This window comes from Phyllopteryx taeniolatus, chromosome 8 (assembly GCF_024500385.1).
Source record: "Phyllopteryx taeniolatus isolate TA_2022b chromosome 8, UOR_Ptae_1.2, whole genome shotgun sequence".
NCBI lineage: Eukaryota > Metazoa > Chordata > Actinopteri > Syngnathiformes > Syngnathidae > Phyllopteryx > Phyllopteryx taeniolatus.
Genome location: NC_084509.1, coordinates 13,421,553 through 13,434,107, shown reverse-complemented (window position 1 = coordinate 13,434,107; position 12,555 = coordinate 13,421,553). Strand labels below are relative to the sequence as shown.

At 43.4% G+C, this 12,555-nt stretch overlaps 1 protein-coding gene across 3 annotated transcripts in view; it reads right to left on the bottom strand.

Annotated features, from left to right (window-relative positions):
• Positions 1-12,555, bottom strand: part of prkd2 (protein kinase D2) — a 64,985-nt gene that overhangs the window by 33,237 nt on the left and 19,193 nt on the right. The window contains exon 1 of one of the 3 annotated variants that reach the window (XM_061781240.1): positions 4,336-5,203. The exons of the other annotated variants lie outside the window; for them this stretch is intronic. Coding sequence (XP_061637224.1) covers positions 4,336-4,671 — 336 coding nt within the window. The 5' untranslated portion in view covers positions 4,672-5,203. Of the gene's footprint in view, positions 1-4,335; positions 5,204-12,555 lie in introns of those variants that run through there. 3 annotated transcript variants of the gene reach the window in all.

The following is a 12,555-nucleotide window of genomic DNA, read 5'->3' as shown; positions in this document are numbered from 1 at the left end:
CAGCCTGTGCACTAGCGATAGAAAACGGTCGAAATTCACCAATCATTTCTCACTCAACGAATCAAAGAAGAAACCATCTAATTCTATACAAAATCGCTTTTCATCATTGCTAGTATCTTGACCGTTTGAGATCGAAGCTTGTAACATTTTGACATCATTTTCTTGAAAACACTTACCAGGTTCTACCGGCCCCTCCATGTTCCCATCAAGCTCGAATGCTGCCATATGCTGGTCGTATGTAAGCCGAAAATGGTTCTGGGTGATCGATGTCGCAAAATAGTCGACCGTTTTTGTTAATTTGTCCAAGTCGCTCGAACGAAAATATGACCGACACTTAAAAATGTAAGTCAATATTGTCTCCTACTCCTTCTGAAGCAATTGATTGATCCTTCTATGATTATTTTGGGAGATTATTGCATCAATTAATGGTCGTTTGGTTAAATGGTCGTTGTTTGTTTACAGTTATGAAATTGAGTGGCCGCTTGCTCGTAACGCGTTTTGACTGAGAAAGTTACGAGCATGATGCCTATTTCTAATAAGTGCCTCTAAGAAATCCATCCATCCATCCATTTTCTGAGCCGCTACCTCCTCACTAGGGTCTTGGGCGTGCTGGAGTCTATCCCAGCTATCATCGGGCAGGAGGCTGGGTACACCCTGAACTGGTTGCCAGCCAATCGCAGGGCACATACAAACAAACAACCATCATCCGCACTCACATTCACACCTACGGGCAATTTAGTCTTCAATTAACCTACCATGCATGTTTTTGGGATGTGGGAGGAAACCGGAGTGCCCGGAGAAAACCCACGCAGGCACGGGGAGAACATGCAAACTCCACACAGGCGGGGCCGGGGATTGAACCCCAATCCTCAGAACTGTGAGGCAGACGCTCTAACCAGTCGTTCACCATGCCGCTCGTCTAAGAAATCTCACCGTGGAATGTCCTTAACTTCTGTTGAGTGGTAGGCGCACCCTTTTAGCAGATATTGTCAAAGTGGTTGCATGATTTTGACAGCATTTTTCACACTGTGCTTATTTCTGTTGACGACTGCTAAAATGGTCAAAAACCACAAAAATGGGTTTCAGATGGTTTATTGCAAAATAATTGGAGGTGGAAAATTCTTGATACAACATTTTATATCTACATGTTGATACCTGGCGGCACGGTGGCCGACTGGTTAGAGCGTCAGCCTCACAGTTCTGAGGTGCGGGGTTCAATCCCCGTCCCCGCCTGTGTGGAGTTTGCATGTTCTCCCCGTGCCTGCGTGGGTTTTCTCCGGGCGCTCCGGTTTCCTCCCACATCCCAAAAACATGCATTAATTGGAGACTCTAAATTGCCCGTAGGCATGACTGTGAGTGCAAATGGTTGTTAGTTTCTATGTGCCCTGCGATTGGCTGGCAACCAGTTCAGGGTGTACCCCGCCTCCTGCCTGATGATAGCTGGGATAGGCTCCAGCACGCCCGCGACCCTAGTGAGGAGAAGCGGCTCAGAAAATGGATGGATGGATGGATGTTGATACCTGATTACTGACGATACTGTTGTGTGTTAATATTTGATGCCTTTTAATGTATTTTGCCGTAAATAATTGCTCGTAACATTTCACCACATCCGTGGAATGGCCCATATACTAAAAACTTGAAGGACATTTTGTTTTGTAAACAAAATTCAAAGATCCACCCCTTCATCCAGATGCATAATATGTTCTACCTTGATACGAGGGACCCCACCCTTCCACTAAGTATTTTGTTAATTGCTGTACTTTTCAAACAGTCCTCCACAGTAACAAAAACAACAGCAATGAAAACATAAATGACATGGCCAAGATAATAATCATGCGCACAACATGTTACCATCTGCATTCCCACAATTTCCTTGATGGTATTTACAGTATATCATGACAGCAATGTTTCGAAAGGCCAAGTTGAACTGAAAACTGAATAACCAAAATAAAAAATTCAAGGTTAATGCTCGTGTCCATAAGGACTCAGCTTTGCTGGCTTTGAGCATGGAAGTTCTAGATTCAAGGCATAGCCCAATCACTCTTAACTCTTACTCTACTCGAACACGTATGGGAAAAGGGCGTGGGAAATGGATTCCATGTTTGTAATGCATGTAAAAAGAACAGCATAGATTCAACCTCCCTTTGTGGTAGGGATACAGTATCTGCAGGGGAGGGGGGCTGGGGGAGTGTTAGTGAGTGCCGCTGCTGATAACAACACAAGGGAAAACATTCAGCCGTTATTAAAAACATACAAAAGGATGCTAAAAAACAAAACAAGTCATATATCTGTGCGTGTACAATGCACAAACATCGGATGATGTCACAGAAGCAACATATCAGTGTGAGGACATGGCGGCACATGGCTATTGAGAGTGAAAGGTGAGCTGCAAACGTATGTTTTGTCACATGCATTCATTTAATGACACATTCAGTGTGATCCTCGACCTGAAACGCTCGGTCATATGATGCAGGTCACAGGCGCCGTGTGGAAGTGATTCATTGTATTTCCCTTCAAAGTTAAGTCAAATTTGGAAGCTGGTGAATGTGAAATTACCTCATTCATTCCACTTAAACTGATGTTCATTCAGTAACATTATAAAGTAGAAACATTGGATTGGGTTGTTGTTGTGATGTGTTGTGACCAAGAAGAGCAAAGACAGCAGCAGTCAGGAATACAATGACTGGTACTGTACAAATAGTGCTTTGTGTAACCAAACCAAATATTAAGGTCAATGTCATTAAAAGGTGCCTTTGGTGTTCTTATCAGAATCACTCGGTCATCATGAAAATGTAGAATATAATGAAACCTATTCAAACAACAAGACTATTTATCATAAAAATAATAAAACTCTGAAGTTTTATTATAAGTGGCATAAAACAATTTGCACACATACCACAGTACAATAAGTCTCTTAAAATGTGTTCCCCTCATTTTGAACTTTTTCATTAGATGTCCCATACATTGTTTTGCTAATTACAGTGTATGTAATAAGTGAGTGCGGCACGGTGGCAGACTGGTTAGAGCGTCAGCCTCACAGTTCTGAGGACCCGGGTTCAATCCCCGGCCCCGCCTGTGTGGAGTTTGCATGTTCTCCCCGTGCCTGCGTGGGTTTTCTCCGGGCACTCCGGTTTCCTACCACATCCCAAAAACATGCATGAATTGGAGACTCTAAATTGCCCGTAGGCGTGACTGCGAGTGCGAATGGTTGTTTGTTCCTATGTGCCCTGCGATTGGCTGGCAACCAGTTCAGGGTGTACCCCGCCTCCTGCCCGATGACAGCTGGGATAGGCTCCAGCACGCCCGCGACCCTAGTGAGGAGAAGCGGCTCAGAAAATGGATGGATGGATGTAATAAGTGAGTCAATGACACAAAATATTAATAAAAAAAAAAAACTGTTTTATACAAGTCATTTTGGTTATGTATACTGTATCTTAATTATGGATGGATGGAACATACTGAAGTTGCTGTCCACCCTGTCATTTTGGGGTAACTGCCCCTTTAAGAAATAAGCTGATTTTTTTCAGTGACATTACTGCATTTTGCACTTCTAACAACATAAAATATATTAAATACAATGAATATGAAGTTCAATGGCAAATTTTACTTTTTGGGATGAAATAGGGAAGTCTCAAAAGCACCTTAAGGTGATATCAGAATCAGAATCATCTTTATTTCACCAAGTATGTCAAAAACACACAAGGAATTTGTCTCCGGTAGTTTGAGCCGCTCTAGTACGACAACAGACACTCAACTGACAGGGAATACTTTTGAGACATAAAGACATTGAGAAAAACAGTCACTGAGCAACAAAAGGTTGATAGGAATCTGGTAATGCCGGTACAATTATAATTTTTTTTGACAATTGTGCAAAAAGATGCAGAGTTCTCTAGCAATGAGAGCAGTTTGAATGACTAATAGAGCAATAGTCCGGTGCAATGACCATTGTGCAAAGGGCGCAGAGACTTCAAGAAATGTATGCAGTTTAAAGTGACTAGTAGTGCGATAATCTGGGACAATGTCGATTGTGCAAATGTTGCAGATACTACACAGTCAATTGTGCAAATGGTGCAGATGCTACACTCAGGCACATGAGTGGCCAGTATTGGCCAACAACGGATATGCAACTAGTGCAGCGTGGCGAGACTATTACAGTGAGTGCACGAGTAATGTATAATTGGCCCAACAGAAATGTGACAACAAACTCAAGACAAAAAAAATTGGCAGCATGTTGCAATGGAATTGTAAGTTAACTGTTTAAGAATTGAATGGCAAGAGGGAAGAAGCTGTTGGAATGTCTGCTAGTTTTAGTTTTCATTCTTCGGTAGCGCCTACCTGAAGGAAGGAGCTGGAAGAGCTGGTGACCAGGATGTGGAGGGTCCAAGAGGATTTTGTATGCTCTTGTCTTAGTTCTGGCAGCACACAAGTCCTCAAGGGTGGGTAGGGGAGTACTGACAATCTTTCCAGCAGTTTTGATTGTCCGTTGCAGTCAGAGTTTTTTTTGTAGCAGCACCAAACCAGAATGTGATGGAAGAACACAGGACTGATTTGATGACCGCTGTGTAGAACTGCCTCAACAGCTCCTGTAGCAGGCCTTGCTTCCTCAGAAGCCGCAGGAAGTACATCCTCTGCTGGGTCTTTTTGAGGATGGAGTTGATGTTGAACTGCCATTTCAGGTCCTGAGAGACTGTAATTCCCAGGAACTTGAATGTCTCGACGGTTGCCGCAAGGCAGTTGGACAGCGTGAGGGGCAGTTGTGGTGAAGGATGCCTCCTGAAGTCCACAATCATCTCTACAGTTTTGAGCGTGTTCAGCTCCAGGTTGTATCGGCCGCACCACAGCTCCAGCCGCTCCACTTCCTGTCGATACGCAGACTCGTCATCGTCTTTGATGAGTCCGATGACTGTGGTGTCATCTGCAAACTTCAGGGGTTTGACAGCAGTTGAGGTGCAGTCGTTTGTGTAGAGAGAGAAGCGCAGCGGCGAGAGGACACAACCTTGGGGGTCCCCGGTGCTGGTGGTGCGTGTAGATGAGGTGGTGTCCCCCAGCCTAACCTGCTGTGTCCTGCCCGTCAGGAAGCTGTAAATCCACTGGCAGATGGCAGGCGAGACGCTGAGCTGGAGAAGTTTGGTGGGGAGAAGTTTGGGGATGATAGTGTTGAATGCAGAGCTGAAGTCCACGAACAGGATCCTCGCGTCGGTCCCCACACCGTCGAGGTGTTCTAGGATGAAGTGCAGTCCCACGTTGACTGCATCATCCATTGACTCATAAGTGACATTTGCCTCAATTACAGGTGATTTGGGGTGTTTTGTGCAGCTTTGGGGTGACACAATTCAAAGCAACAGCGGGTGTGCTGGAGCCTATCCCAGCTGACTCTGGGCGAGTGGCCCATCGCAGGGCACACAAACAACCATTCACACGCACATTCACACCTACGGGCAATTTAGGGTCTTTAGGGTGCTAACCAGTCACTCACCGTGCTGCCCTCCTCTTTTATTTTGTTTTAAACCTCATGTGGCAAGTAGCGATCCTGTTCTGTTACATGAATTGTTGTTAAAGGTGTATAAATTCCGACGGTACCTGAACTGTATCTGAATGTGATTGGATGAACGTGTAAGAGGGTGGGGTGTGTCTTCAGCAAAGCAGCCAGAGAGTGTGTGAGTGAGGGAGGTTTGAGCGCACAGCGAATATTATTATTATTTATTTTACATTGGTGCGCGAGTTAAGAAAAATAACAATGATGTCAACAATCAGTCGACGCTGACTCGACTGTCATCACCTTAGTGTAAAAAAAATCTGAAGTCGTTCAACCCCAAGTTGTTCCCGTATGGAACATATGAGGTAAGCGACAGGAAATCTGCCACTATTTTACTCCATAAACAAATACAGTGCAGCTCAGCCTAGGGCTAGCGGAAGTCATGCCGAGCAATAGGGTTTTGGCCGTACGGCAAACTCATTTGAAAAGGCTTTTGAAAATATACTATATGTGTTGTCAAAGACAAAAAAATGTAAACAAAACTTATTCTTTATTGTTCTTTACTCCTATGAAAGTGGGTCACACTTTTGCAACAAAAAGAAAATGCAGGTCCCAGGGTGACAATGGTTGAGAACCACTGCACTAGAGCAAACATCAAAGGATTACCTTAACTTTTTCCTTGGCCTTTGTGCTTTTTTTCCCCAAAACATATTTCTAAAGAACCAGCCTCAACAAGCGGTGTTTAGAGAATACTGTAATTTCTTGTGTAGATAATACGCTCTCGAGTATAATATGCAACCCTAAAATTGACCCCCAAAATCGGGAATTCCCATCTACCTATGTATAATACACACCGTACTGATTACATACCTGTGGCGGTATGGAAGCATATAGGAGAGGTGGCTGTGGAGTTTTTGACCAGCTTGTTCAACATAATTCATGCGGGTGAGAAGATGCCTGATGAATGGAGGAACTATAGAAGAATAATGTTGATGAGCCACACAATGAAGTTATGGGAAAGAGTAGTGGAGGCTAGACTCAGGACAGAAGTGAGTATTTGCGAGCAACAGTATCTTTTCATGCCTCGACGGAGTACCACAGATGCATTATTTGCCTAGAGGGTGTTGATGGAAAAGTACAGAGAAGGTCAGAAGGAGCTACATTGTGTCTTTGTAGATCTAGAGAAAGCCTATGACAGAGTACCTAGAGAGGAACTGTGGTACTGCATGTGGAAGGCTGGAGTGGAAGAGAAGTATGTTACAATAATACAGGACATGTATGAGGGCAGCAGAACAGCGGTGAGGTGTGCTGTAGGTGGGACAGAAGAGTTTAAGGTGGAGGTGAGACTGCATCAGTGGTCAGCACTGAGCCCCTTCCTGTTTGCAGTGGTGAGGGATAGGCTGACAGATGAGGTTAGACTGGAACACCCATGGACCATGATGTTCGCAGATGACATTGTGATCTGCAGTGAAAGCAGGGAACAGGTGGAGGAACAAATAGAAAGGTGGAGGCATGCACTGGAAAGGAGAGGAATGAAGATTAGCTGAGGTAAAACAGAATATATTTGCATGAATGAGACGGGTGATGGGGGGAGAGTGAGGCTACAGGGAGAAGAGATAGCAAAGGTAGAAGACTTTAAATACTTCAGACTTTAAATACTTCAGAATCAGAATCATCTTTCACCAAGTATGTCCAAAAAACACACAAGGAATTTGTCTCCGGTAGTTGGAGCCGCTCTAGTACGACAACAGACAGTCAATTGACAGAGAACACTTTTGAGACATAAAGACATTGACTAAAACAGTCACTGAGCAATAAAGGGCTGCTAGTTATCTGGTAATGCCGGTACAAATTATTTATTTATTTATTTTTACAATTGTGCAAAAAGATGCAGAGTCCTCTAGCACTTAGAGCTGTTCGAATGACTAATCTCGCAATAGTCCGGGGCAATGTCCATTGTGCAAAGGGCGCCGAGACTTCAGGGAGTGTATGCAGTTTAAAGTGACGAGGGGTCAAGAGTCCAGAGCAATGGTGATTGTGGTAAGGAAGTGAAGAAACGCGTCCAAGCAGGTTGAAACGGGTGGAGGAAGGTGTCAGGTGTGCTATGTGACAGAAGAGGATGAAGAGTAAAGTTTATAAGACAGTGGTGAGGCAAGCCATGATGTACGGATTAGAGACAGTGGCACTGAAGAGACAACAGGAAGCAGAGCTGGAGATGGCGGAAATGAAGATGTTGAGGTTCCCTCTCGGAGCGACCAGGTTGGATAGGATTAGAAATGAGCTCATCAGAGGGACGGCCACGATTAGATGTTTTGGGGACAAAGTTACAGAGAGCAGACTTTGATGGTTTGGACAGGTCCAGAGGAGAGTATATTGGTAGAAGGATGACGAGGATGGACAACATGAGGGCAGTTGGTTTTAGAGAGGAGGACGCACGGCATAGGCTTATATGGAAAATGATGACACGCTGTGGCAACCCCTTACGCGACATGCCGAAAGGAAAAGAAGACGACTTGATAAAAGACGGGATGACCTGGTTGAGGTTTTAACTGAACGATATTTAACGGGTTTATTATTGATCGGGCTGCACATAATTTTGGTCTGGTTTTTAAATGAGCATCAGAGCTTGTTTGGTGCCCATTTTGGTGCCCAGCGACCTCAGGGGTGAACTTAAAGACTTACAGCACCCCTGGGCAAAGTACTGCCCATGGGCCACATTTGACCTGTCCACAGTCTGACTGACCCTCGCAGTCTTTATAAAGTCAAAATAAAACATATAGTGCAAGCGAACAAGATCAACAACTTGTCGACAGTGTTGGCAACTTGGAGATCAATATCTCCAAGTTGCCAACACTGTAGACAAGTACACAAGTACAAGTAAATATTGAATATTCTAGCAAATAAAACATTATTTAAAAAAAAAAAATAGTCCCAATGCCGACTGTGGTCCTTATGTTAGCAACATTCTGATTTCCTGCACGGTGGAGGGAAGAGAGGACATATAGATACCGTAGAAATGTTTATTTGTTGATGTTGAGTAAATAGTGATGTAATGTTAATATGTGTAGATATGTAATGTTAATATGAGTAATGTCATTTTAATGTGATTGATTATAATTTTTAACAGTTTTTATTTGTTGTTGTTCCTAATTATAACAACATATACTATAGCTTCACAAGCACCAGCTTATTGTTGACCTTTCCTGCTTCAGTCATGTGACCGTGGTGAGGAGATGCAGGTGAGAAGTTTTGTCCGAGGCTTAAGGCGTGAAACGAGAGCTAAGGGTTAGAATTAAGATTGACCCGTCCTCGTTGGGGTTAACTCCTTTCACCGGTAGCAGTATAGTGGAGTGAGATGCAGGCAGTAACAAATAAAGGCCCCAAAACACTGCAGAGATGGGCCTTTATTAACTGTACTGCACATTAATTTCACTGAATATTCTGTAGGTGGCTAAACTGTTCCCAGTCGCCGTCTACATACCACCGTAAACCTGAATGTGCACACGTGCTTCATTCAGAGAACTGTCTGGGTTGTGGTTCACACTAATATAAAGTAATACTAGACTCTTAAATGCATGCAAAACTTTCCCTTTTGCAATAGAGCAGGTCTGAACGACTGAGTGAGGGAGAGGGTGAGATGTTGCAGGGCAACACCGGGTATGGATCTGTATTTGGACACTGCAGTGTATCTCGGAGACGCTGCAATGCTGCAGAGTCTGTTGGCCCAAGCTCAACAAGACAAACATCTTGGCCCTACATGGTGCTGCAAGGTGATGGGTTTCTGCAGCAGAGGTGACAACAGCAACAGGAAACTGATCCAAGTCATTTTATAGGCAAGAGGAAACACACTGCATCCCTTCAAATGATGCACATTGTTTAAACATCCATGTGTGTCTGTGGAACCAATCAAATCTGCTTACAGTTACAGTGCGTGTATTCAAATAGTCAGGATCACCGCTGCTTGCTTAGATGACAGTAACTGTAAGGCTATACTTCCCCTTGTTAACATGTCAGGCACAAGACTCGATGGAAGAAAAACCCCACCTCTTTTGAAGTCATCAGTGGCGTAATGAGAAGTTTCCGTAGCAACATGCACGTGAAGACGTCAAAGACCTGCCCTCATTAGATCCTCAGAGCAACCTGGTGCAATGCAGGAATGTTTTCTTTTCCCTTTCCATCAATGGAACAAACCCAGCGTGCTATTTTTAAACCCAATGAGGTCATGCAGTGACGATGATATGGCGCAGACAACGTAAATGCTCGTCATTCCTCTAATGGTGTTCCACCCACTGCCCTCAATTGGAGTATTTACAGTGGAGTATGCTGGACTTAAAAAAACAAAAACAAAGCGAATGCTTGATTTGCTCTCTTTTCAAAACATAAAATCATAGACGTAAGTGACATATTTATTGCACAAAAGCTCATGACATCAGCTCCCTGCTGGGCTTGGTGGGCAATGTGGGTAAATAAACAAATGAAAATTGTGTGCGCAAGGGCGACTGAATGAATCTGTTCCTCTGATGTCATAGAACCAGATCTCAATTATCGTTAATCATATCTGCAGTCATGCCGGATAATGCTTTAAGTGACAAAAGCAAAATTAACTTTTTTCTTCCAGCAGAGATCCAAGATAAACAGTGGGGGATTATATTAAATGAAGATTAAAGCAAGACTACTTTAATTATATGATGTGCTGAGTGAGACTAAATGTAAACAATGGAGGGTTTTTTTCCATGTAGTTGATAGTTTACCAGTGGTGTTGCAAAGTACACTCAATCTAACAGGATCCAATACAAGTTGTATTTATTTTTTATATTTGCTTGCTAATATATGTTCATTATAGTGGTTGCAGTTTGTGTAGTAATCTAGAACTGAACCACATCCTTCTCAAAGCTGTTTCACTATTTGTTTCTCTAGTTCTCTTATGTGACTTCATATGCTTGCAGTGTGCAGAGCTGTGTTCCCATCTGATGTTCACTCAAAAACATGGCCCTAATTAGAATTGGTATGCATGCACACTCTTTTTCCACTCAAAGATGCCAGAGGAACCAAAACAACAATTGGCCCGAGATGTCCGACAAGTTACAGAAATATGCGTTTGTTCTTTGGAAGCATGCTGAGCCAAGCAGAGACAACATCTCAAGCCTTGGCAACTCTAGTGTGATGCTTGCATTATTCCATGTTTATGACTCTTAACGTGTTTTTTCCCATTAGTTTGGGGAATTTGGATGATCAATTCTGCAAATGAGATAGTCTACTGTATGTCTTGATACAACCTCTGAGAATGCTATCTGTGGATTTTTAACTGTTGGTGTAAGAAGCATTTAATAAACACAAAGCTCAACGCCATTAATTGGGAACTAAGACACACAGCAACTCGGACAGCCACTGACGTTTTAAGTGACTTCGCCGCGGTGGAGCGAGCTGTTTAGCTCCTTAACTCGCTAGCTCGCGGCCAGGCTAGTGAACACAACAGTCATTTGGAACAGAGCACATCGAAAATATCACAAGTGTGGAAGTATTTTGAATTGGGTAAAACATAACAGACTTGTGGAATATTGCTTCCTTGGCTTATTTTTTTTCAAGCATGCAGCATAGAGGAGCGGTTTGGCCTATACTGAATTTCATGCATTACATGAAGCTGCTTTCTTCCCAACAAAATAATAACACATTGATTGGCAGATAGCAGCATGAGTTAAAGGAGGAATGTCATAAATCACCTAACTAATGATAAAGACTACAGTAAAATTGATTTTTTTCCCCCCTTAAATAATGCATTTGTGTGTGTAATCCGATTTAGATTCCCGTTTCTTTAAGGAGTGATTGTGGGGAAAGGGGGGAGGGGCGATTATTTATACACATACAGAAGAACATTGAGGATTGGGCTGCAAAGCATGTGAGACTTAAAAGGTGCAATAAAAGTCAATTCGACATAAATTTCAGTGGAACCTTGAATTTTTAACACCCCAAACATCATCCTAGTTTGAAACCAATTTTAAGCAAAGATGTGCCTCAAAAGCACAAAAATTATGAGCATGAGGCTCATTTGGTACATAACTAATTATGCCTTAGCTGTCATGCACTGCCCTGGAGTACCGTTTTTGGAGCCTGGATGGCGCTTTGCGCCCTCTCGCCCCCTCCCCTCCCTTTCAGCACCTTCCTCAAGCCGCACACCTGTCTCAAATCAGGCCTCGTCACCACCTACATATAAGCCTGCCTGTTCCCAGAAATCCTCGCCAAAGTATTGCAGCTTATTCCAGCGGTACCACGGCCCACTTCCCTCATGTAAGCCACACTGTTCCTTGTTTCCCTTTTTGACTCCTGTGTCTCTCCTCGTTCCCAGTATTTCCCCGTGTTCCTGATCCACGTCATTCCTGCCGCCAAGCCAGCCGCCTGTCCTCTCCACTGCCTGCCACCTGTCCACCCCACTGACTGCCAACGCACCCAGGACCACTTCCATTACCTTCCTAAAGAAACTGTTCATCACTATCTATCTGGCTCCGCCTGCTCTTGGGTCCAGCTCCTCTCCATACATGTCATTTATCCTTCGTCATGAAAGTTAACAGTGTTATTCTTTTCTAACACTTTGATGGTGACTGTTTAACCATGGATTCATCACATTTCTACAAATACTTATGGGATTTCAAAAACAACATCAGTAATACTGCATCAAAAAATTGACTTCTATGCATTTCAAACAATATGTTAAACCTTTAAGGGCAAAAATTATGTATGCTAGGGGTACGAGGTATATGCGGTCGAGGGTATAAATTTGGCCTATGATATAGATTTTGACCAATTGCGATACTGTCTTGTTGATTACATCCTCGTATCGGCCTACCAACGTCTAACCGCGGAGCTGGAAGAGCTCGGAAAAGGCATGAGATTGAGGAACTGGTCAAATGGTGCTCTCCTAATACAGTAATCTTATTTTAAATGAATAACAAAAAAATAATAATATTGACTTCAGGAAGGACAAAGGAGACCTCCCACTACTCTTTCTTCAGGGCGAGTGCATGAAGAGGGCTCAGTCTGTTAAGTTTCTCGGCACCCACATTTCTGACAACCTTACCTGGTCG